General features: G+C 53.8%; 8 protein-coding genes across 8 annotated transcripts; 2 read left to right on the top strand and 6 right to left on the bottom strand.

Annotated features, from left to right (window-relative positions):
- Positions 1-818: 818 nt before the first annotated feature.
- On the bottom strand, positions 819-2,753 carry CTAM01_00728 (capsular associated protein; the record flags this gene model as incomplete). Its single annotated transcript, XM_060516776.1, has 1 exon — positions 819-2,753. One exon carries the CDS (start codon positions 2,751-2,753, stop codon positions 819-821), a length of 1,935 nt encoding a protein of 644 aa, XP_060388238.1.
- Positions 2,754-4,871: 2,118 nt separating this feature from the next.
- On the bottom strand, positions 4,872-5,852 carry CTAM01_00727 (F-box domain-containing protein; the record flags this gene model as incomplete). Its single annotated transcript, XM_060516775.1, has 1 exon — positions 4,872-5,852. The coding sequence occupies one exon, from the start codon at positions 5,850-5,852 to the stop codon at positions 4,872-4,874; it is 981 nt and encodes a 326-aa protein (XP_060388237.1).
- A 4,634-nt stretch (positions 5,853-10,486) lies between these two features.
- Positions 10,487-11,197, bottom strand: CTAM01_00726 (tctex-1 family protein; the record flags this gene model as incomplete). Its single annotated transcript, XM_060516774.1, has 4 exons — positions 10,487-10,828; positions 10,907-10,981; positions 11,060-11,098; positions 11,162-11,197. 4 exons carry the CDS (start codon positions 11,195-11,197, stop codon positions 10,487-10,489), a joined length of 492 nt encoding a protein of 163 aa, XP_060388236.1.
- Positions 11,198-12,290: 1,093 nt separating this feature from the next.
- On the top strand, positions 12,291-12,772 carry CTAM01_00725 (uncharacterized protein; the record flags this gene model as incomplete). The annotated part of the gene is made up of 2 exons (XM_060516773.1): positions 12,291-12,324; positions 12,417-12,772. 2 exons carry the CDS (start codon positions 12,291-12,293, stop codon positions 12,770-12,772), a joined length of 390 nt encoding a protein of 129 aa, XP_060388235.1.
- A 738-nt stretch (positions 12,773-13,510) lies between these two features.
- Positions 13,511-14,257, bottom strand: CTAM01_00724 (uncharacterized protein; the record flags this gene model as incomplete). The annotated part of the gene is made up of 1 exon (XM_060516772.1): positions 13,511-14,257. The coding sequence occupies one exon, from the start codon at positions 14,255-14,257 to the stop codon at positions 13,511-13,513; it is 747 nt and encodes a 248-aa protein (XP_060388234.1).
- An 8-nt stretch (positions 14,258-14,265) lies between these two features.
- On the bottom strand, positions 14,266-14,588 carry CTAM01_00723 (uncharacterized protein; the record flags this gene model as incomplete). The annotated part of the gene is made up of 2 exons (XM_060516771.1): positions 14,266-14,362; positions 14,416-14,588. 2 exons carry the CDS (start codon positions 14,586-14,588, stop codon positions 14,266-14,268), a joined length of 270 nt encoding a protein of 89 aa, XP_060388233.1.
- A 552-nt stretch (positions 14,589-15,140) lies between these two features.
- CTAM01_00722 (uncharacterized protein) lies at positions 15,141-15,462 on the bottom strand (the record flags this gene model as incomplete). Its single annotated transcript, XM_060516770.1, has 2 exons — positions 15,141-15,319; positions 15,393-15,462. The coding sequence occupies 2 exons, from the start codon at positions 15,460-15,462 to the stop codon at positions 15,141-15,143; spliced, it is 249 nt and encodes an 82-aa protein (XP_060388232.1).
- A 3,973-nt stretch (positions 15,463-19,435) lies between these two features.
- Positions 19,436-21,343, top strand: CTAM01_00721 (uncharacterized protein; the record flags this gene model as incomplete). The annotated part of the gene is made up of 1 exon (XM_060516769.1): positions 19,436-21,343. The coding sequence occupies one exon, from the start codon at positions 19,436-19,438 to the stop codon at positions 21,341-21,343; it is 1,908 nt and encodes a 635-aa protein (XP_060388231.1).
- Positions 21,344-22,795: the final 1,452 nt, after the last annotated feature.

Below are 22,795 nucleotides of genomic sequence, written 5' to 3'. Positions count from 1 at the left end.
TACCTATCCCGCGGGTCCGGCGGCTTTCTTCCATGCTTTCCACATTCCATAAAATACCAAGAAATTAAGAATGGCGCGGTGCCGGTCGCACTGGAAAGTTACACGTCCATTGGACCCAACCTTCCCGGCATGCTCCCGTAGGCTCCGTAGATTCACGGACGGCCGACGGCCACCGCTGTTGCGCCGAACGCATCATCGTTCACCCAAGGTATGCTCAGCACTAAAGGGAAATCGAATCCCGGGAGAAGTCTACCTTGAACCTGTGGGTGCAGACTTTAAGCGCCTTCCCGCCTGCATTCGGCGGCGGGGGGGTAGACGAAAGTTTGGAGAGGGGGAAGGGAAATCCCCCATGTCCGCGTCTTCTCGCCGATTCATGATAGTTGCGAAATAAGCTTCTTGCACGCTGCGGAAAAGAAGATTGCATGTGGCAATTCCCAACTTGACGAAAACGACACGGCGACGGCCGCCGGACCGGGAGCCTGCTCCCAGCAAAGCAAATACAGTCATGGATTCGGAAAATAAGCTTCAATAAGGAATCGTGGGATTGCGACTACGAGACGAGCCGGAGGTGACGAAAAACAATTAGGTCTTGTACATACTTCTCGCTCAATGCAATATGTTGTCTCCTCTTCTTCCCTCTTGGCGTACAAAGGCTAAACCTTGCCGCGAACTTTTTTCTTCTTCTCTACTCCCCAATCCTGAACGCCTGCGCCGTCGATTATTTCCCATGGTATATCCCAGAGTGTATATATGCGTGTACAGCAAACCATGCCAGAAAAGAAAATCCAGGGAAGGGAATATGACATCAACAAGACCTTTTACGGCAGGTCATCCACGTAACCTAGCGTATCCCGATGATCGTCGCAGACTCTCGCAAACTCTAGCAAAAGCCTCCAGACGTACAACCGCATGTCCTCACGCCTGAGCACCTTATCCGCCCACTCCTTTCCCTGCTCGGCGATCCACCGCGCCGCGTCGTCACCTTTGCTCTTCTTCCCAAGCACCTTGTGGACGCCCCATCCCCGAGGCTCGTCATCATCGCCATCCGTAAAGAAGTCCAAGACGCCGTAGAGGTCCTGAAAGGTATTGTCAAGCGGCACAAAGTGCATCCACGGCGTGAGCCGGTCGTCGTGCCACTCGGCGTACACCGTCGCCTTGAGCGGCACGCTGGTCGACAGCATAAACGCCCTGAACCGCCCGCTGAAGCTATACCCGTCCGCGTCGGGCAGGAACTTGCTCGTAAATTGCTCGGCCATGGGCGTGCTGTTGACGACGGACAGGTGCGGCGTTAGCCAGCCGCACTCCTCCTCCCCCCTGCGCCGGTCGTGTGCACTGGGCCCGCACAGGAGCTGCGTGAACCCGGCGTCCGCGAACCGGAACAGGAACGCGCCGAGCCGCTTGTCGCGGCGGCGCTTGGTGTCGTAGCGATCTAGAGGAGGCATGTCAAAGGTCATGGCCCGGACGTCGTTGGCTTCCATGCCGCGAACCGTCGTCCCGTTGAGCATCTCCACCAGGCGCTGGCGGTGGAAGTGCATCCAGTTATCCGACTTTGCGAGGCCGCCCGAGCCGATGCCGCGCCAGATAAGGCGGTCGCGCTTCTCCGGCCACGCGGGCCCGCGGACGTTGCCGCCGGTGTAGGATGGGTTATCGGAGAGGTACATGGCGCCCGGGATGAGTATGTCCGAGTTGACGCGGAGTTTCGAGCCTCCGAAGAGGGGGATAAGATCCCTTGTGGTGTTGACGTTGAGCGGCTCGACAAAGGTCCCGTGGAGCGAGCGGAGGTGTGGCTGCACACATGGGTCCATGGAGCTCGTGAAGTTCTGGACGTAGCCTTGGCGAGCAAAAGGCGCCGTCCACGAGTATGGCAAGGTTGGCGGGAGGGAAAGGTCTGTCGCAGCGGGTACGTTCTTGGCTGGGGTATCTGCAGGGCAGGCCTCTCGAACGAGATCCCAATACTTGCGACGGTCGTCGCTGGTCCATTTCGCAGAAGAAGCAAGCTTGCCCTGCGTCGCATCTACACCGGCCAAGCTCTGGAACATACTCGTAGCCTTGTTCTTCGTGGGCATAGCCCTCTTCTTCTCCTCCTTTGCTACATACTTCTCCATATCCTTGCGCGGCACCAAGATTCGGGGCTCCTGCATGTAGTTGATGGGCATGTCCACGTCCGGCAGGTGTTGCGCAAATTCGGTCACCAGAGCCGTCCAGAGCTCGAGCCATGGCTCCTTTCCTTCCGTGTTCCCCTGTCCAGTGGCCGTACCGTTTCGTACCCTCACAACATGGTCGCCGGCGTTGGCTTGCTTCGTGATGGTCTTGGGCTCGAGGGCCCAAAACGGCCTGAGATCGTCATAGATCCGGTCAAAGAAGTCTTCGACAACGATCGCATTGGTGTCCATGGCGCTGCGGAACCATTCCTGAAATCCAGGCGGCGGATGTCTGCCCCTTCGCTCTCGATAACGTTGCGCCGCATTATGAAGCGTGCGACTTCGTTTCTGAAGCACAGCCGCCTGTTTCGTTCGCGCGTCGTGAATCAGCCAGTCGATCGGGTTCGCGTCGGCATTGCTGGCGTTGAACGGGTACTTGAAGTAGTCTGTCGCGGCGCCGTCGGTGAACTTGATCCGGGAAGCGTTGCTGCTGATTGTGTCGCGGTACATGTAGGTGCTCGTCAAAATAAGAGTCAGAATGAAGACGGCCAGCACGCCTTTGAGCAACGGCTTGGCCGAGCTGGGCGGCGGACGGTTGGCCCTCCATGCCATTGCGACGACCCCAGTTTTGTCGCACTCTCAAGTATATGAAGAAAGGATCAGATCATTGGTGTTGTCTTTCGCGCAACTGATGGCACATTCTGGAGATCAAAGGTCAGCCCGCCTGCAAGTTCTTGATGAACATCGACCCTCCAATCGTTCGAGAAAAAGTGAGATGCTCTTTTGCCGTACGGACAGTATTCGTAAATAGAACACGCGGCTCCGGGGCCCCTTTCCCATCGAAGCAGCGAGACTGGACGACACCCCCGGTTCACTGACGTGGGGAACATTGTGCTTGGTGGGGGAAATTGCACCGAGCCACTTTAACTGAGCCCAGCCGGGACGATGTGAGCCTTAGCTGAATGAAGTTTGAGAACCAGCCATGACGGAGATGCAGGACGGTTAGTAAATACGCTCTTGAGGCGTTGTCTCGCGACGTTGAATGTCACTTAGTTGGGAAGGCGAATAAAACGCCGAGGAAACTTTCTAGGTTCGAAGGCACGGATCTGCGACCCCGCTGGTCCGCAAATCATCACTACAGGCAGGTTCACCAAGCTGGCTTGGCACGGCCCCGTTGCAATACCGTCATCCCAAGACACTGAACACAGGCCGATCAACTGCTAGATGGCGTCAATACATGTACATGTACTTTCCCAAGAGGTAATACCGAATTGTATATCTATCCGACCTTATTGTTCTCATGTTCGCCTAAGAATAGTTTAGAAAAGAAGCAAAGGTTGAAGGAAGACTAGAGACGGATGTAGTGACGCCTTCTAGCAGTTGATGGGATATTATGTCTTAAAAACTACATAACGGCCTTTAGAAATACGCCACGGCGGTATCCAAGGCCGAGGAACTTCAAGATCTGGATTTCTAACAACAAATGGCCTGATGCCCTCAAACAGTCGATGCATCACGAGCGGCCTTCTACAGCAGGATGGCGTTGAGACTGTTTGTGGCTTGTGCTATGTCTCGGCCCCTTCAACGGTATTAATAGAAAATCTCTACGAAATAGCGGGTTTGCAGTGATAATTCAAGAAACTACAAAGTTGACCATGTGGCTCACTTCCCGCTTCATTTCTCTTCGCCGGCATGCTTAATGAGAATAAATGATAGAATTCTCTTCTTCGTTCTACGCGCTGTGATACTTTCAGGGTACGGAAACAAGCTTCTCAATGTTCTGAAAGGCCGAGAATTACAGCTCCTACAGTCCATGACATACTGCGACTGCTGAAATCATACAAGAAAAACCTCTCACCAAATCCTCAGTGTGGCCGTCTGTTAGATAAAAAGAAACAAGTAGCTGTCATAGACCAACATCTTGAAGTGCGCCTCAAACTCCAGGTCCCTCCTTATCAGATGCCCAGCAGATAAACATTTTCCCATTGTCCAATCACTTTCTATTAAAACCAGGCACACTACTTTGAAGCACGCGACTCAGGTCCCCTTCCCTCGGCCGCTGCCCGAAGTCCATCAAGAATGACGCTGCCCATCTGCACACATACGGATCCCTCCCTCTCTTTCGGCATTACACGGGATGGCCTATTTTCAGGGTCCACAATCTATCTGCATCGAACATTACGTCATTCCAGTGGGTTCAGTGCAACACAAATATCAACTCTTTCGTTACCAACAACGTTCACGTGGCAGTCGGCGATGCGCGAGTGAACAGTGAGGCTATTCGATGCAATCCTGGTCGCATGAACGTAGTGGGTGAGCATGGCTATGACCGTGTTCATGGTATAATCGTGTCTCTTTTATCTCATCTTGTCTAGCTGTAGTCTTGTGCGCGCAGCTGCAGTCGATAATCATGTGCGACCATGCCACCCTCTCGCTATGCTATCTTTCTCATCTCTCCATGCTTTGTAGATGGTAATCTGAAGCTAGATGCCGCAATGTGTCTTGACTCCCTTCCTCCTCTTCCAGACATTGTCTGACCAAACCCAACGCCTTTCTCGTCTAATGATACAGATAACCCTCTCGCGCGATGCTTCCCTTTGTTTTGCTGTCTCAACTCCATGTCACACAGGTAAGCGGACCCGTAGGTGCCCCAGCGTGTTTGATCATACCAAATTCCAATCGCAATGCTTAAGAAAACAAAAAATCCGCAAGCTAGTTCAGATACGCCTCTCAGTTGTGCGATTTGACAGGTTTCGCGGCATGCCGACCACAGCGGTGCGGGTTCTTGGGAGACTTGATGTAGCAAGTGTCTGCGGCTTCTCCAGAAGGCAGAGGGCCGTACTTTTGAGTGACGGTGCAGTACTCCAGGTTGGGGCCCATCCATTCTTTGAGGTGACGATGCAGCTCGCAGCGGGAAATTCCACACTTTCGGCAGTACACCTGACCCTTGACGCGCATGCGCTCGAGATCGTGAGCGTGCTCCTTGAAAGCCTCCGGGGGAGGTGCAGCCGAGTCACTGTAAATGAGGGGACCGGCGAACCTCCATGCCCATTCCAAGTCGTTGGGACCGTTGCGTCGGGACGTGAGAGGGACCGGACCGTGCATACGTCGATGGATATCGTAGAAGTGGCTGTTGGTCAGGCCGAAACAGGTGCTGTCGATGGGGTCGAGGTGGTCGAAGATGGCGTAGTGTAGCTCGGCGGGGAGGTCGAAGATGTCCATGCGAGCCGAAGGACGATGGATGCGCGCCGGAGGCTCGTAGTCCATGACTGAGTAGGAACGGCGCGGGGGCGGCAAGGGAGGTCGGCGGACCTGGGGCGGTTGAGGAGCGTTCTTCATATCCTGCATTGGAAGCTCAGATTGTTCTGGAACAGAGGCAATAGCATGCCTCTCTATAGCTTCGTGTTGGGTTGAGGGAGGTGCGGGATACGGGGAGGCTGTAGCTTGGGGCGCGGGGCTGCCCTGAGCTGATGCCACGGGAGAGTCGGTGATGGACCAGCCGCGACGAGGAGTGCGCCAGCCGGCGCGCTTCTTGCTGAGCTCATCGATCATGACCTGACGTTCCTCGCGGGTCATCATCTTGTTTTCCTGACGAGAGGCGAGGTTGGTTGCGAGTAATAGACGGGCAACAGAGGCGACGTGGTCGGCAGAGTCTTGAGACTGCTGAGGTTGACCATTCTGGGCGAGGCCTGAGGGAAGTACTTCAACCATCGTGAAGAGGGGGGGCGGAGGGGGCACTTGTGTAACGGCGTTGTGTTGTCCTGGGAGGTTTGTCGTCGATGGCCCGAGCTGGGCTATTATGCGACGATGTGTGTGGTGTGGAAGTGAGCGAGCGGGGTTAGAGGCGGCCAACCAAGTTGAAAGCTTGGTGTCTCGTGAGAGAGAAGGAGGGGTTTCTTTTCCGTTGATGGAGGTTGAGGATCACCTATCAATGGAGAGGGGAAACGATGTCGTCGAGGAGGAGGGTAGTAGTTGTCTCGTCGTATTCAGGCTGAGAGGAGGGAGGATCAATAGTCTTCGGCTCACTTGTGATTTGCGAGTCGAGTGAGTTACGTTTTCAGGTAATAGCAATGTTTTGGATGGGAGGGCCAATGTTGGATGGCGATGATCGTTGTTGCGAATGGGAATGCCTCAATAGCAAGTTCATGAGGCGAGAATAGGGTCTTTGATCAAGGGCCCAGGGGAGGAGTTCGTTAGATATATAAGGGTACGTCAACGGCAAAAGCAAAGAAGTGACAGGAGCCCGATGAGGTAGTGTCTAGTGCAGATCGGTCGAGGTGCTTCTCTTTTTGAAGAGCAAAAGAAGAGACGGGAAGACAAGGAAGAAGGGAAAAAAGGGTCTGAGGGTGTGTGTGCTGTGCGTAGACTAAGTGGTGTGATGGAGCCAGCACCGGACGGGAAAGGCGATGTTTGGCCGTCGCGACGTCCAGACCGACGGAGCCAACTAAGTCGCAGGTACAAGTTCCAAAGAAGGAGGATACCTATGTCGGCCGATGGCAGGCCAGATTAGCGGGCTGTTATTTTGGGGGTCCTTGACACACTACAGTGAACACTACCTTTGCCTGGATTGGAGAGCCATACGCCATAGTGGCCAAGTCACGCACCTCCAACTGTCTACGATTCTCACAGCACAGCGCCTTTTCTCTGTCCATCTCTGTCCAGTCAGAGCCAGTGTCTCCCCTGATAACCTAGCGGATAGTGCGATGGATGAAGGTAGGAACGCTAGGTATTCCCGGGCTGCTAGGCCATGGAATAAGTGAAGCGTGGGAGGGGTTGCTGGTCCCTTGGTCTCTTTCGTCTGTACGTTCTCTGTCCTCGATGGCTTCCCATTGGTTCCGGGAGGGAACATGGCAGAAACAAAAACGGGGAAATTCGGTCATTGGTATCCTCGCGCGAATCATAAATTGCCATGGAACTCTTCCATCTCGCTTCCAGCGACTCTTTGGGAACCACAGAAACTAAAAGGTAATCTGGGATATCTCGCAGATTTCAAACAGAAAACACTGGAGATCAACTGGAAGGACCGAAAGCCAACCCCCAAGCGTGTCCCAGCTACAGCTGAAAGAGAGAGGCTTTCTTAGGCGCTGAAGGGGTCTTTGCCTGCGAACGCAACAGCCTCTTGCAAGCGCCATCACAAAGTACCCGGTACCTGAGCCCGGCTACTTTCGTCATAAGGCAATGGTAGCGCCGTTCAGGGTACCACAGATGAGGGAGCCACTGACTGAAGGAGGAAGGCATCTAAGGCAAGGCGTTCCACCATCGTCACTTCCGACAGACACAACGCTCGGCAGCTCGGAAAAGCGATAAAGTGTTGCGAATCACCTCACCATCTACCTACATCCTATCCCTACTCATGACCGAAAGAAACCAACTGACAGCAACTTTCGTTCACCCCTCGTTTCTCCTCGCTTGGCGCTTCCGTGTCTTGGTCTTGATTGACCTACCAGAGCCTCCATGCATGAAGCATCCAAGGGAACAACGACGAGGGCACGAGGGTTGGCGCAGGACACTACTCGTTGATAGGCCGTGTTCCAGCCCTCGAGGATTCTGGAATTGGCCAGACGTTGACAGCATGCTTTCAACGATTGCAAATGGCGGCCATTCATGAAGGGACCTACGCAACCCTGAATCAGTGCTTTAAGTCGTAGACTGATCCCTCGTTCGCACGTCAACCCATGCGAGGTAATCATGGCGAAAGACATCCATCAGTCGAGAATGATGAACCTTCCAAGCCGACTGAACTTGGATCATGAACTTTCTGCAGCCGCCAACGAGCTCCCTTCGCATGGCCAGCAAGGCTGCCGCTCCCGCTGTAACACACCGGCAGCTTGCACACCGGGATTCAATGGTCCCATGACCACCCAGCATCGGCCGAGTGAGGCTGCTGTTACGCTGCCAATCGCACGGCACTCGTACAGTAGTCTGTGATCTATCAGATCAGGACAACGAGTATGCGCCTGGCTGTCATGCTAGCTCGCCCTTCTGCCCGTCTCTATCTGTGCCTCCGTATCCGTAGGTATATACCCTTCTGAGGTCTCTCTATACTCGGCTGTTGTTACATCAATCCTACTTAGCCAGACCGCCATCGAGAAAGGAAAAAGAAGCCAGAAGCAGGGTATCCGTCCCTCTCTCAGGGATCGACGTCGTCATGGCTGCTGCATTCGCTGCACCACCCGCAGGTGTCCCCCAAGATTTGTGGGGTTCATCAAAGTAGCGGTGGCGAAATGGTTGATGATTGCAGCGTACTGTGTAAAGGGACTTCAAACATCATGCATACTGGTTGGGCGTTCATCTCCTGATTGTCTCCGCATCTCAATGCTCACTCACTTTATCTGATTCCCCCGGTTTCTCTCCAATGGGCAACCGGGGAAGACTGAACATCTGGGGAATGTCTTGAAAGGGTATCCCGAGGCACGACATATCTTTTGAGAGGCGTTGTGGAAACATACCGAAGAGTCACAAGAGAATTCGCCAGTCTGCCTAGCTTAAGTTACTTACACTACAGCAAACAAACACACCATCCTGCTCACGCATCCGGTGTGGTAATTACATCTTTCTATAGAGCTTCCGTCCCCCACGGACCCCTCCCGCGCCCGCTCCCGCCGTCGGCGCTCACCGATCAGGCCAGGGCAGCCGGCTTACATGTGTGTGCTGCCGTCAAAGTATACTCCAGGGCAGAGCTGTCAGTCGGGCATGATCTGACTTCTTGCCGCCCACCTGCTCGTTCTACTAGCCGCAAGTTTTCAAGCAACAGCTCGAACCGCGTCATGAAATGATGGAGTTGGAAACTACGCCGCACTCCAACTTGCGTATGCCAAAAGCAAGACAGCGGCACAGCCGGGAAGCTCCTGTGAATTGACGTGAATCAAAGAATTTGTCTCTATCACCTGCCTGTCTGTCGAGGCGACGCTATGTGTGTACTGCCTTCACACCCAAAACCCGAGATAACTAGTTTTTTTTCTCTCTCTCGTGGTTTATAACCATCTCCGCTACCGGAGCAGGCTCGTTCACGCCGGAGAGGGTGTACGGCAACGTCTTCTGAGGATTCGTCCATCCCAACAATCTCCGAGGGGGTCATTCCCGACTCGCGTGCTTGTGTAACCATGAGAATCTTCTTTTCTTCGTGCTGCAACCCTCCTTCGTCGACAACAAGCTTTTCATAGAAGGTGCACGGCCATGCACGCTGGCCTAGATTTGTTCGTGTCTACGGGAACCGAAAAGTTTGCTCACGCTTCCGCCGGGAGGCGAAGAAAAGGTTAAGAGAGGAAGAGGAAGGACTGAACCTCGTTCATTAACGTGCCCGACTGGCAAGCAGGTTCGGATGTTCGTGTACCTTAGGTAGACAGACCGAAAAGAATAAAATATCATCAGGGTCCGATGGCGTTTCTTTTCTTTGGTTGGAGAGCCTGGACGTTGGCGCGGCTTGAGCAGTATGTCATCGTGAAAGGAGGCCCGTGTCTCTTCTACCTTATGAGCTGCCATCGATAACTGAACCCGTAGCTTCAGCTCTACCGACAAGTCCTATCAAGTGTGTGTAAATGCTATGTAATGACTTTACTCGTAGAGGGCGACATTGATCCGTTTTGTCAACAGACCTTGAAGTCCTTGATTCCCACACCGGATACATTCACAGATATATTCACAGACTGTCGAGTTCCTTGAGTCTGCCGTTCTTATGCTGGTGGTAGCTGTACCCAAGCCGCCTGCCACACGTCACACAATGTTTGCAATACTGGCATGGCTCAGATCTTATAGGCGCCGGGAGAAGGCTAAGAGATGCATAATAATGACACTTCGAATTGCAAGGATGCGACCTTGTGTTGTGTAATGCACTGCTGTACCACCTGACAACGAACTCAACAAACATATAAACAAAGCTATTGTCATCTGGTACAAGCCTGGGGCGCAACGAGTCTCGTGATTTGCATGTATTCTCATTAGAAGAAAAAAAAAAGAACTCCGGCTATTTTCCGTGGTTTGGAGACAAAAGCAACTCAAACACATGAATAGACCTTGCCCAACCCCGTTCGCCGCATATGCCTGCTTGACTAAGGTAAATTCGGACCAAGAAAGTGAACTTCATCCTTTTTGAAGCTGGACAATTATCTAGGGGGATGATGCCACTGCGTCTTGGTCGACAGGCTGCTCTGGTTGTGCCCCCTTTCAGGGCGTTCCCACGCGCCGACCCAGTTTCCGTAAGGCTTCCGTTCTTGCGAATGCGCCCATGTGGTTTGTAATTTTGGAAACGTAAACGAGGATGAGAGTGGACGCAGACCTGAGCACGCTGGGTCAACCGCCTCCCCCTGTTCATGTCCTCGAGTACCGAGCCTTGCTGTCACCATCGTTTAGATTGCGACCCAGATGAGCATGATCACGACATCCATGCCCTTGCCCTCGCCGCCATCGTACTTGTAGGACCACATGCCGTCCTTCTTCTCGTCCCAGTAGGCGCCGGTGGCGGAGTGCATACCGCGGCGGCCGACGTGGGGCTTGCCGTCAGTGGCGGTCGCATCGGCGCTCGTGGAGACGGAGGGCTCCTCCTCCTTAACGGAGGTGCCCTTGGACTTGTTGAGGGAGGATGTCGGGACGAGGTGCTGGACGATTGTCGAGTTGCAGGCAAACTTGTATGCGGGTGCGGAGCCGCCTTGGGGTGTCGACTCAGAGATGACGGCCTTCAAAACGGAGGACTGACGAGGTTCATGAGGGTTAGTTCATGGAATCTCTGGATAACAGCAGCGGCATCAGACGCAGGGAGGAAAACGTACAATGATCTGAGAGTTCCATGTCTCGGTCTTAGCGTGATCGTAGAACTCAGCAGAGCCGATGGCTGATTGGCAAGCCTGTCAACGAGACTGGGTTAGTGGGTTGTCTCCTAATGTTTTGGCTACATTGACGATGTTGTCGCATGGGCAGCTTACATCCGTAGCAATCTGCTTAAGACGGTTGAAGGCGACGGGCTGTCAAGATCGAGTCAGTAGGCGGTCCATTGAGATCTTAGCGTGGGGGAAAGTTCAACATACGGGAGTCGCTGTCGTAGGGGCGGCGGGCGCAGACATTGTGATCGGATGTTTTGTTTGGGAAAGGGGAAGAAAGATTGTAGGTTGTTCGAAGGCTCTGTGCGCTTGCTGGTTTCGTTATGTATGAGGTTCTTGGGAGTAGGAGGTGTGAGAGTGTTCTTGAGCACTTGTGCCAATATTTTGAGTGTATGTAAGTTGTGAAGAGGTTGTGTTGACAGATCGGGACAAGACGACAGAGATGAGGCTCCTCCACAAAAAGTTACCGGTGTTGTGATGCCAGCCCGATTCGGCCGCCTCGCGTTGCATCCACGGGCCGTGCTCCCCAGGTGCGCGGGGCAACGAGAGGTCACGTGTCTCTGTCATCGAGAGGTCTCTCCCTAGCCACAACTACATGGCACCAGCTGAGGCTTGACCTCTTCAAGTGTGGCTTCCCCAATCAAAATGCGATTGGATTGCACGTGTACCTTGCTGCAGAAGTTTGCAGGCGATTGACATGGATCTGTACTGTGGCTGGTGGGGAGGTAAGCTCTAGCCGTGCACGCCGTGCAGGCTTAGCGTCACAAGTCTGCTCTGCGATGGAGCTTTTTTCCTTGAGGAAGCGGCTTTTGAGGGGCTAGTCGGCCGCAGTGCAGGTGCATCGTCTGTCGTATCTGAACAAGCTTTCAAGCGGGTTCTCTCGGTTACAGATTCTCTCGTTCTCTCTTCTCCTCCTCTCTTTCCTCCCTTCTCTCCCTCACCTCCATCTCCGCAGTCTTTTTGTTCATATCCCTGATAGAGTTTTTTCCGATTGTTCAGACGAAAAATAGCGAGACTGTAGAAGAGAAAGCAGTTGACATCGCGCGACTCGCATCCACTGCCCCCTTGTCACGATAAACACCGTTGCGGTTCCGACGACTAGCCCGACGCGAGCCCGAGCTGTCCAACGACGCCTCAATCGCAATTCTCTGACGTCGCATTGCCATTCTCCAGGATTCTGGTCATCTTTGCCGAGACAGTAAACAGTAGATTAAGGGTAGGAATTGGGCACACCGAGCGAGAAGACGAAAGACCGCCGACTGAACCAGTCCAGGTTGCGATAGAGAAAGCCACGACCGCATACTCGGGACAGTCCAGTCAGAAATAGCAAATCACAATGTCTAGCCAACCTCTTCTCCAGACCGCACCGGGTACGTACAACCACGACGCCGTACACATCAGTGCCCGAATAAGGACATAAACAAGAGAAAGTGAGAGGTCACTAACAAGGTCGCATTACCAGGCAAGCGCATCGCCCTCCCTACGAGAGTCGAGCCCAAGGTCTTCTTCGCCAACGAGCGCACCTTTCTCTCATGGCTCAACTTCACCGTCATTCTCGGCGCCCTCGCCATCGGCATGCTCAACTTTGGCGACCGCCCGGCCTTTATCAGCGCCTTCCTCTTCACTGGCGTTGCCATGCTCACCATGATCTACGCCCTAGCCACGTACCACTGGCGTGCGAAATCCATCCGCGTCCGCGGCCAGGCCGGCTTTGACGACCGCTTTGGCCCCACCTTTTTGGCCATCATCCTACTGCTGGCCGTCGTTGTCAACTTTGTCCTGCGCATAACGTACTCGTCCAAGGAGGAAAAGCACTAAAAAGTACGAGTAAACATGCTTTCTAGTCCCAGCCTCTGTTCGTAATTCCGAAGACAAACTTGGAAAGAGGAGGGGCGGGAAACAAAATCTATGCCTAGGCGTTGGCAGTTTGGGCCTTGCGAACCAGGAGAGGCGGGCTTTTGCTAAAATGCTCAAGCTACGACAAAGGCGTATGTACGAGGAAGGATTGAGAGTTGGGAGCGAAGGATTTGTTGTTTTAAGAACAAGTTTGCGTGGTTTTGTAATTTGGCAGTTTTCCTATGTTTAGCTTAGGCGTACGCGAACAGAAAGCGGATGTGGAAGGTGTATAGTTGATAGGAAAAGCGAATGCATCGGATTAGGCATGTCATCATCAGATGGATACGGCTCACGCATAAATGTTTGAGTATGAGGGAAGTTGCCTTATTGGTTCCGAGTCTCTTCTTCCCCTTGCTGTCTATTCATCTCACGTTTCCAGCGGGTTCGAAAGCTTTTTGATATCGACTTTATCCCGCCCGTTTTGGGTATCAAATGGTAGCCCCTCCTATCCTATAACGCCTCTCGATGCAATGCCAATGCTGGATGCCGTTACAAGCGACATGTCGCGACTCCATTCCTCGGAGATCTCTTTGTCTTTTGTTTCTCCTCCCGTCTCCATTCTCCGGGATCGCAGCTCACGGACTCGAATCCAACCTCTACCCTCAAACGACCTTGTTCCAAGTTCCCAAGCCAGAGCGCAGTCGAGTTCGCAGTGGCATCTCACTGCGCCGTGTTCGTCTGCGTCGTAACATCCCCTCGGGCCTTGAGTTCCGGCACGGGCGCCAACGAAAGGAATATGCTCAGCGACTTGGCCGCACGCTTCACCGGCTGCGGCAACACAGCTCTCTCGAACCGGGTCTTCATAACCTCGAAATCGTCTTCGTCTCTGTCTTCATCATCCGAGCCATCCTGCGTTCCGCCGCCGCCGCCTAGCACCGTATCTTCCACAACATCAGGTTTCGGCGGCAGCTCGTACATGAGGTTGTACTGATACCACTTGCCGCCGCTCTCTTCCCCCTCCTTTCCGTCCACGCTCTTCTTCTCCGCCGCAACGATGCGCTTCACAGTCTCCACAATCGAAATCATCTTGGCGACCTCGCCCGGCCGCGCGTAGACGAGCACGACGCGCCTCCTCGGATCGCCGTCGTCTTTGCGCAGGTGCTGCAGCAGCCAGGTCACGCGCTTCTGGATCTTGGTGGAGGAGATGGTGAAGGCGGGAAGGACGTCGTATTTGGATCTGAGGTCCGCGAGGAGGGCTTCGTGCGAGGGGGATAGAGGGGTCGTCGGGCCATTGACGTTTGCGCTCGAGCTCGCGCTTGCGCTTGTGTTTGTCGTCGTTGTCTTCGTCGTTGTCTCCGTTGCTTTGCTCTTCTTTGAGACGACTGCGGCGGACGAGCCGGCTGCTGCCGTTGATGATTTTCGCTTCTTGTCGTCGCCCTTGGGCTGTGTTGCGGAGGGTTCAGCCATGGTCAGCCTTAATGAGACCTCGAACCATAGCAGACGCGGCTGCTCAATGACTCAAGGGTGTGATGCGCCGCGCGGGGTCTGAGTCTGGGGTTGAGATTGAAGCTCCAAGACAGACGTTAGGATTTCTACCGGCAAAAAAGTGTGGTCTGGATCTCTACCTTATCGATAGAGATCTTATCGAATTCCATGCATCAGACGCTTGGACCAGCTTTCGGAGCCGAGAGGGCAGAGAGCCGCGACGTCCAGTCTTTGACCAAGAGCTTCTGATTGGATGGCGTCTTTGATGTTCATAGCATTCGTCAAACGCTTGCTCTAAGGCAATGTAACGCATGATGATTACCATGTTGTATCGTTATTGAAACCACTATGTGATGTGCCAGACTAATCATAAGCTTTCGAAAGTACCACGACGATATCCTGAGCCTCGGGAGCAAGGCAAAGTGCTTTCAAGATAGGATGCCGTAATGAAGTGACTAAGCGTTCAACATCGAAGAATGTTTAAAGCAGCGATGATCAGACACGAGCTCTCGCTCAATGCCGGACCTGGCCTAGCGTTCCGCGGAAGATGGAAGGGTCCACTGGACAGGGCGCCCATGCGCCGATGGTCCTTCTGTGGCTTCTCGACTTCACATGTTTGGCGTGGCCTGTGCAGCTGATCCGCCTCTTCTCCAAGGACGCCATTCTTTTGATTCGATGAATGAAAGTGCGCCGTGTTGCGCCCTGTTCTGGTTGCAGCATCTCGTAGGCTTGAACAAAGCGAATATCAAAATGGTCACAATATGTCCACCAGAGCTATCTTCAGTCAGATGCTGGTGGACTGCCAAAAGCTTGCTTGGCATCTCGGATGGAAGGTCGAGCCAGAAAGGTCCGTAGGTTTACTGAATCATGAGCTTTGCGACATTTCGTCATCTAGCAGCTCCCAAAGTGGTCTGCGATAGTTCTCCCCAAGATTTTCCAAGCTTCCGAGGTGCAGCGTGGCACCGTTCAGGCCGAGCTGCACGACCTGCAGCGGTATTAATCCATTTTCGCCAGGGAGCGCTCTTGGGAATCCCGGGATAAGGCCTGGAGAAACGTCGTAGATGCCGTGAAAGGGTAGGGAGGCCCGGGGTTAAAGAGGAACTTATGCGATTCTGACCTTGGTCGCTGAGTCGGGGCGACTCGGCATCGTTACCGTTGGGTATCGTCGCAAGACAACGCTGCTTCATTGGCTTATTCCAGCTCCTCAGTCGCAATATTGCTGGTGAAATTCTGGAGATCCCGGCCTGGCTGGTACCTCGCTAGCGGTGCTCAGGTATCTGAAACCAGAACGGGCTAAAGGCGAGCTGGGCAGCGCCGGGTGGCGTGGCGTATTTCCAGCGGCGATCCCATGTCTATCTGCATGTCGCACCCACCCATCCCCCTCCATCGTTGTGTGAAGCTGGCCGTCGTCAAGGCCACAGAGTAGGGCTCTAGAAGACGCATGGATGCGAGGCTTGAGAGGGCGACAAGCAATCAAGGTGCTTCGATGGTGCATGAAGCTTTCGATGATGAGGCGACAGAAAAAAGACAGCAAGGTAAGCGGAACACAAGAAGATGCGATACACGGTCGCCGCAAGGCGTTACCTTGTTTCTCAGGGTCCATTTCCTCATGTCATCCCACGTTGTGTTGCTGCGGTCTCGCCCGCGGCCTCCCATAGCTTGGGGTCGCTTGCTACCGGTAGAAGTCTAGTCCGCATCCACGATGCCATTCGGAAAGGGGCGTAATGGAGTCGTCGTCGTCGCCGTGGACGCTAGGCGCAGCTTCTTGGTAGGCCGGCCGGAATGGCGAAGCTACGATCCAGACGAATAAGATCCGAGACTGCCGCTAGGTACGTGGAGAAGAGAGCGCGGCGGCGTGCTCGACAACGACGACAGTGAACTAATGAGATGCGTCGTTGAATATTTGCATTCGTCAAGCAGTGAGGGGCGGATGTTGACTCATTTGAACAGACACAGGCGATGCTATGCCTTAAATTCCTCGTCCCATCCGTCAATAAACATTTCATTGAGTTGACAGCCAGTATGCACAATCTGGCAGCTTCCGAGATCATGTCCAACCCCGCGCCGTGTTTGAGGAACTTATCGGCCAGAGAAAGGTATGTTGGTATGGGGAGAGGCATCCAACATACGGCGGCTGGCGCAATGGGAGGAGAGAAAAATAAGAGGCCCGACCGACCCCGAAGGTTTGTGGAGTGGGAACATTCCCACGCCTCCAGGTACTTTTAGCTCGTGCAGCGGCCGTCTCACGCCCCAAGGTACATGGCTGAGGCGTTTCTCGCACGGAACCAAAACAAGTCGGGACACACGCCATGAGCTTTCCCCGTCTTCTTCTCCACACTAAGGAACCTTGGTCCATGTACCTATCCGTAGTGCCGTGCCTGGGTGCTACTTAATCAATCTGCAGGCGGGCTGGATAAGACACATGTCGAAACCTTTACAAACAAAACACGATAATCAGTTGGATCGGCAACTTGCAAGAGAGACGTGCAATTTGGATCCTGGGCGTGATAGATAGCAACTAGGCCAGTGGTGATAGACAGCCCCGAGACTGCGCTGCACATACGAAGTTGCATCGGCGTTGCCTTCACCCTCTTTATCTTCCCCCTATATGCTCTACTCCGTACAGCCTGTCAGATTCTTGATTATCGCGAAAAAGGGGGATCCCTTTAATGAACCTCCACAATAGCTGTGCCCTTACCTAGATTACCCGGTACAGTTGAGTTGCAGTGTTGTTGGACGCGCCCACCATGATCAATCCCGTTCTATTTTCGGGGCGGCGAAACACGTATTGCAGCGACGCCAGAAAGAACCCGGCTACTGCCTACGAGTTGTAAGAGACAGAAGCTCGGAAGGGCCCCCCGTCCGTCTCATCGTCCCATCAGATTCCTATCCGCCATACAGAATACGGGAGTTGGCACCCAGTTTGCCAGGCTGAATTTTTCTGGATTCTGGAAAGAAGGTGGAAGACGAGGCCAAACACAGACACAGACGAAGACGGGACTTATGAGGAACTGACGTCCCATCTCTCAACTCTCAGGGACTCGGGGACAGCATTATCCTCTGAGCGCATCGTTCTCTAACCAGTCTGTCCTCGTTCTCTTTGACAGCTTTGGAGTTCAGTGCGCATGCCGCTGCCGCTGTCGCTGCCGCTGCTCCTGCCGCTGTCTTGTTGGTCGCCCGTTTTTATTGTCGTCTGCGTCAGGACTTGCATCTGGCACACACACTCTCTCTCAGGAGTCAGGCTGACAGAGAGACGTGAGGGAATACCACTTTGTTGGAGAGTAGAATGTGTAGGACTGACTCTTACTGCATCCCTTTCTGACGGCCGAACCGTCCGGGTGTCATTTAGGTTGTGTCGAAGATTGGGTCTTGCTCTCCTGAGTCCTACCACAAAACAAGAGTAAGTAGGCAAGTACACAGCACGAGGTGCTCCGTATAGAAAGTACCAAGTCTGGGTAAGGAAGGAACCTGGGAAAAGGGCACCTCCGTTCCTTCCCTGCTCAGTGTCCCCGTCGTATTGCACATTATCCCTGCAGCTGCACACCTCCTTCCTTGAGTTTCCCTTCGTCTTCCATTCCTTTTTCTTTTTTTTGGTCCGGTTGTCTGTATGTACCTCCCGTCTCCAGTTGCCCCCACACCTGGGTCAGACCAGCCAGTCACCAAACTCACCAAACAAGCGCATTCCCTCGTTCCCTCCTTCTTTCTTGCAAACAACCCAATCAGCATCGCGTTTCAGAGCACAATCCTCATCCACACCACCCACACACCTCGTACCTCTCACACCCATCTCTCTTTCTTTTCACACACACCCCTTTTTATGCCTCCCCTTGCATTCAATACACAAATTGCCTTTTCCTAGTCAGTCGGGTCCCTCGCATCATCGCCAAGTTCCAACACCAACAAAGCACAAGCGCAAAGCGCCAAAACATCCACCTCAGCTTTCTGTGCATCCACCTCGCCCCGTCCACCTTTCTCTTGTTGCTATTGTCTGCTGAGGAGATACTGGCATACTGCTACATGCTTGCTTGCGCCGCCGCCTACGGAGACCTTTACCGCACCGCCGCTGCGCCATCGACAATCAGCGAACGAGAAACAGAACCACCCGCAGAGGAACACTTCCAATTCGCTCAACTCACGGCCCATCTCCTTTTCACACTATTTACCGGCACCATTTCGCTGGCTGGCTGCTTTTGCTACCTTACTTACCGTACGGATACCTTACTCTCTGTGTGTCTCTCAGGATCCAAGGCCCACCCGCACTCGCAATCACCACCCCAGAGGCCAATTTCCCACCAAGCTCACGCACGTCGCCCGCCTGAGAGGTCTGAAGCTGCCTCCTTCCCCGACCTCTGACAGTTATTCTCGCTCTTTCCGCTGTCATCCCCATCTACAACATTTCAACCTCCTCACAAACAACCACTTCTCCCCCCAAAACCGCTCCAAAACCACTCGTCCACACGACATAGAGAACCATCGTAGGCGTCGCTTCTTTTATTTTGCTCGCCCAACTCTCTTCGCGCATTCATTTTCGCACCATTCTCTCGCGCGATATCGAGGCTTTCGTTAGTTCTCGATTCTTCTGCGTCGCTGTCTTCGCTGCGCGACCGTCGCAATCCCATCCCTTTGTCGCCGACTCGTCTGCTTCGGTCTCCGGCTCTCTCTCTTGCCTCTGGCCTTCCTGACCGGACGCCCGACCACATCATCACGCACCACTCGCCCCCCCCCCCCCTGCCACCCCTTTTCGGGCCCCATCATCCAAGGCCAACCAACGCACCACACACCCGTCGCCTCGTCTTCACCCACGCCCAGAGCAGCCACACGCTTACACCCGACTCGTCCGTCTGGGGAATCCACTGTTTACGTCAGCCCTCGTCGCCAGCTCGCAAGCTCATTGCACGCACCTCAGCTTTTTGGCTCCTCTGCCTGCATCAGCACCACGTCGCACGCTGCAGGTGCCTGGTCCGTCCGCCACTGCCACATTGCACCTTCGTCAGGCTGTTGCCTCGCGCCTCATCTCACGTTCGCATAAAGTCGTCAGGCCGCCCTCAACGCGACCTTTCATCCCATCACCTTCGTTGCTCTCAGAGAACCGCGCTTATGTTCCGATCACTCTGGAGCAGCGAGCGGGGAAGCGAAACGACGATCAGTCACATTCAACCCATGCCATCATTCGCGCAAAAGCATCAGTTCATTCTGCCGCAACCTGCGCAAACGGCATCACTGGCGGGCCCGTCGTGCCCTCAAAAGAGGCGTCTGTCAAGCGTTGACGACTCACCTTCACCAGATGCACTCATCGCCACTGAGCAGCCCTTGAAGCGGGCCAAGCTGGAGAGCACCAACCTCGCCGTCTCTGACATCCCTTCCAGTGTCGTCTCTGACGTACCAGCATCCGCGTCTTTGCCTGTGCCTGTGCCTGCCGCTGTTCCAGCAGTGACTAACGACATGGAGGACGCGCGCGACGCTATCCAGTACCAATTTGGTCTTGAGATCTTGCTCAAGCACAATGAGCTGAGGCTAATCAACCAAGAACTGGCAAAATGTCAGGTTGCTCTCGAGCAACTCCGTCGCTGCCATCTCATTCCGTATCCTACTGCCTGTCCCACTCCTGCGCAGATGTTGGATATCAGCAACGGAAAGGGTCCAGCTCTGCAAAATCGTCCGGGAGAGCCTGTCCCCCAATGGGCTGCGCCTTTTGGAGTTGTCGATGGACCTTACGCTCGACACTACGCCAAGTGGCTCATCCCCGATCCCAAGTTTGATGGCATGCAACCTGAGTGGTACCCAGTGCTTGAGACTGCCCGTAGCAGAAGCTCAGTTGAGGGACGAACGACAAGGAACAGCATGTCTGATCTCGCCAGCGCAAACAAGAACCGCTCGACTCGGGGTATTGGCAGCCAGAAGCTGCAGTCTCTCTCCAGCGGCTACCCTCAGCCAAAGGAGAAGGCCGGACCTTGTGTTCTCAAGCGCTCCGACGGCCAGACTGTGAAGCTCGTCTGCTTGGATTGCAATCGGGAGAACTTCAGCAGCACTCAGGGCTTCATCAACCACTGCCGCATCGCCCATAGGCGAGACTTCAAGAGCCACGAAGAGGCGGCTGTTCATTGCGGTCACCCCATCGAGGTTAACGAAGGCGGCAGTCTTGTTGGAGAGGAAAAGGCTCCGCCTCCCCCACCAACCGCCATCGCGTCTGGTCTCGTCCATCCTTTTGCCCAGACCGACATGTCCACCCAACAGGCGTACGTTGCTTTGCGTTCTAGGATCGCAGATTCCCTCAAGTTGTACCGTGATGGCAAGCTGCCTGGCGTTACAAGCATCCCTCAAAGTACTTCAAAGGCAGAGCCTGCGAGGTCCGCTGCGCCAAAGGCTGGAAACTTCGTCGCCTCGGCTGACACCCCCTTCCTTTCGCGACTCATGCAGAGCAGAAACTTCACCGGCAACCTCAGTGACATTGTCAGTGACGCCAAGGAGAAGATGTCGCTTGAAGACCTCACATCGCCAGGTGAGGAATCGGAAGATACCGAGACTGGTCTCGGCAGCCCGAAGAGCAATGCGGGATCAGCTGCTCGTATGCCTGCCATGCGCATGCCTGCGAGAGCACCAATGTCACCCGTCACTCTGACTTCGTCGACAAGACCAACAAGCAGCAAGGGAAGGTCGCCTTCTACAGGCTTTGCTTCGCCTCCCATGAGCAGTCCCGAGAAGGACGACGGACCCACCAGGGTAGTAATACACTCTGGTGAGGATGTTGACATGGAGGACGTTGACCTCAGCCCCAGCACAATGGTCAGCAACAACGCACCTTCGCTTGTCAGCGATGATGGCGAATATGATGACTCCGATGACGGGTCGTCCGAATCAGGTGTCAGTGACCGCATGGATGCCGAGTCGGTGTCTGACGTTGCTGAGATCACACTTGATGAGGATCACGATGGACGCCCTCTTGGTCATCATAGGGAGTCTAGCGGAGTCGGTTCCGGTACTGCGATGCGTCTCAAGAAGGATGAGAACAAGCATGTCACTTTCGTTAGCCCTGTCCACGACAGCGCGAAGCGAGCCCGAAAAGTTTAGGGCGTTTTCGGCACTCTCTCGAGTCTGATAAATGCTCTCCTGTTTTTTTGCAACAAGATCTCTTCCCGAGGCAACACCTAACTTGCCGCCAACCCCCCTTTTCACTGCTTTCTTCGGCGACCAAGACCTTTTTTGCGCATACATACTCCTTTTTAGTCGACGAAAGTTCTTTCCCCTCTTAGTATTATCCTCTTTATTCACACGACTCTGCGCAACCAGGGGTCAAATAGGACAGGCAAAAAAAAGCAGGCTGCGGTGGCGTGTGTGGCCGGAGATGATAACGTCACTTGTTAGAGATATGAACCGGGCGTCACGGTTGTTGGGAAGCGTCTGCCTTTTGCGTACTGTTTATTTCTTGCTTCATTTGCTTGTAGACTTTATACTGTTACAACTTCACTGCCTTGGACCAAAGTCCTCCTGGAGGTAGGGGACCGAGGCCCGCAACGACACTTGAGAAAGAGGGAGATGGTCTCCCAAAGGAGGGACACAAACGCTTATGAGCCAGCTGTAGGATTCGAGGACACTCGTGTTGTATCATAGCGGTTGGAGAAGAAGGCTTGATGAAAACAATGACGATAACGAGCTCACATTGAGCAACCAATCTTGAACCATCCCACGCAAGTTTCACGTGACATTTGATGATGTTGATAGTCTTCTTCAAAAGACTGCATTCTTGGCGCCGAGATTCACACTTGGCAGGCATTCATTGAAGGAGGGGGTCTAGTCAGGTTACTTGGGAAAGATCATCGGCGAAATGGGTACGCTCCACCGACTTCAAACTTGTCGAAGCTCGCGCACATTGCGCCGAGAAAGGGAGATCATATGTGGCAGACAAGATGGTCCGGAGAACTGCCGTAGGGTTCGGGTGGTCTACTGTGACGTCTCTACGGATAGCTACGTAGTAGGTTCGAGATTGAACGCTGCGAAACAATCTACAGAGCCTTTTTTGCCTTACCCGCAATGTTGTTTATCAAAACCAAGTCTTGTTCCGTTTTCTGTGTATCTGCGACACCGTCCTCGACTGCTGGCGGAGAGGTGTACCCTGCGTGTATTCCGTCGGGATCACACTGGTCTGGGCAGTCAGCATTACCTAGGAAAGTCGGGCGGACTGACGAGTCTGAGACACTCGAGGCATTTGAGCAGGTACGTTCCTTGCTTTGGGAGTAATAACAACAGGAAAATAGAATAACAACTGAAAAGCATGCGTTGCGGATACGTGCATGCGCGCGAGATGCTGGGGAATGCATGTAGGGTAGAGTGGTGTCGTTGGCCCGCGCCGCTAAGGACAAGGTAGGTTCAGAAATGTTTCAAACAAACATCAAAATTTGGAGGGGGCGTGGGATTGGTTTGCATTGTCGCCGAGTCAACTACCCGGTTTCTGCGATATTTTGTTTCGTTTCTGGCTCTCTCGTTGTTGTATTGTACGATGCAACAACGCATGTGTGTCGACCT

The sequence above is a fragment of the Colletotrichum tamarilloi genome (assembly GCF_030869305.1).
Source record: "Colletotrichum tamarilloi strain Tom-12 chromosome Unknown Scaffold_2.1, whole genome shotgun sequence".
Taxonomy (NCBI): Eukaryota; Fungi; Ascomycota; class Sordariomycetes; order Glomerellales; family Glomerellaceae; genus Colletotrichum; species Colletotrichum tamarilloi.
The sequence above is the reverse complement of the archived record's forward strand: the minus strand, read 5'-3'. Positions and strand labels throughout refer to the sequence as shown.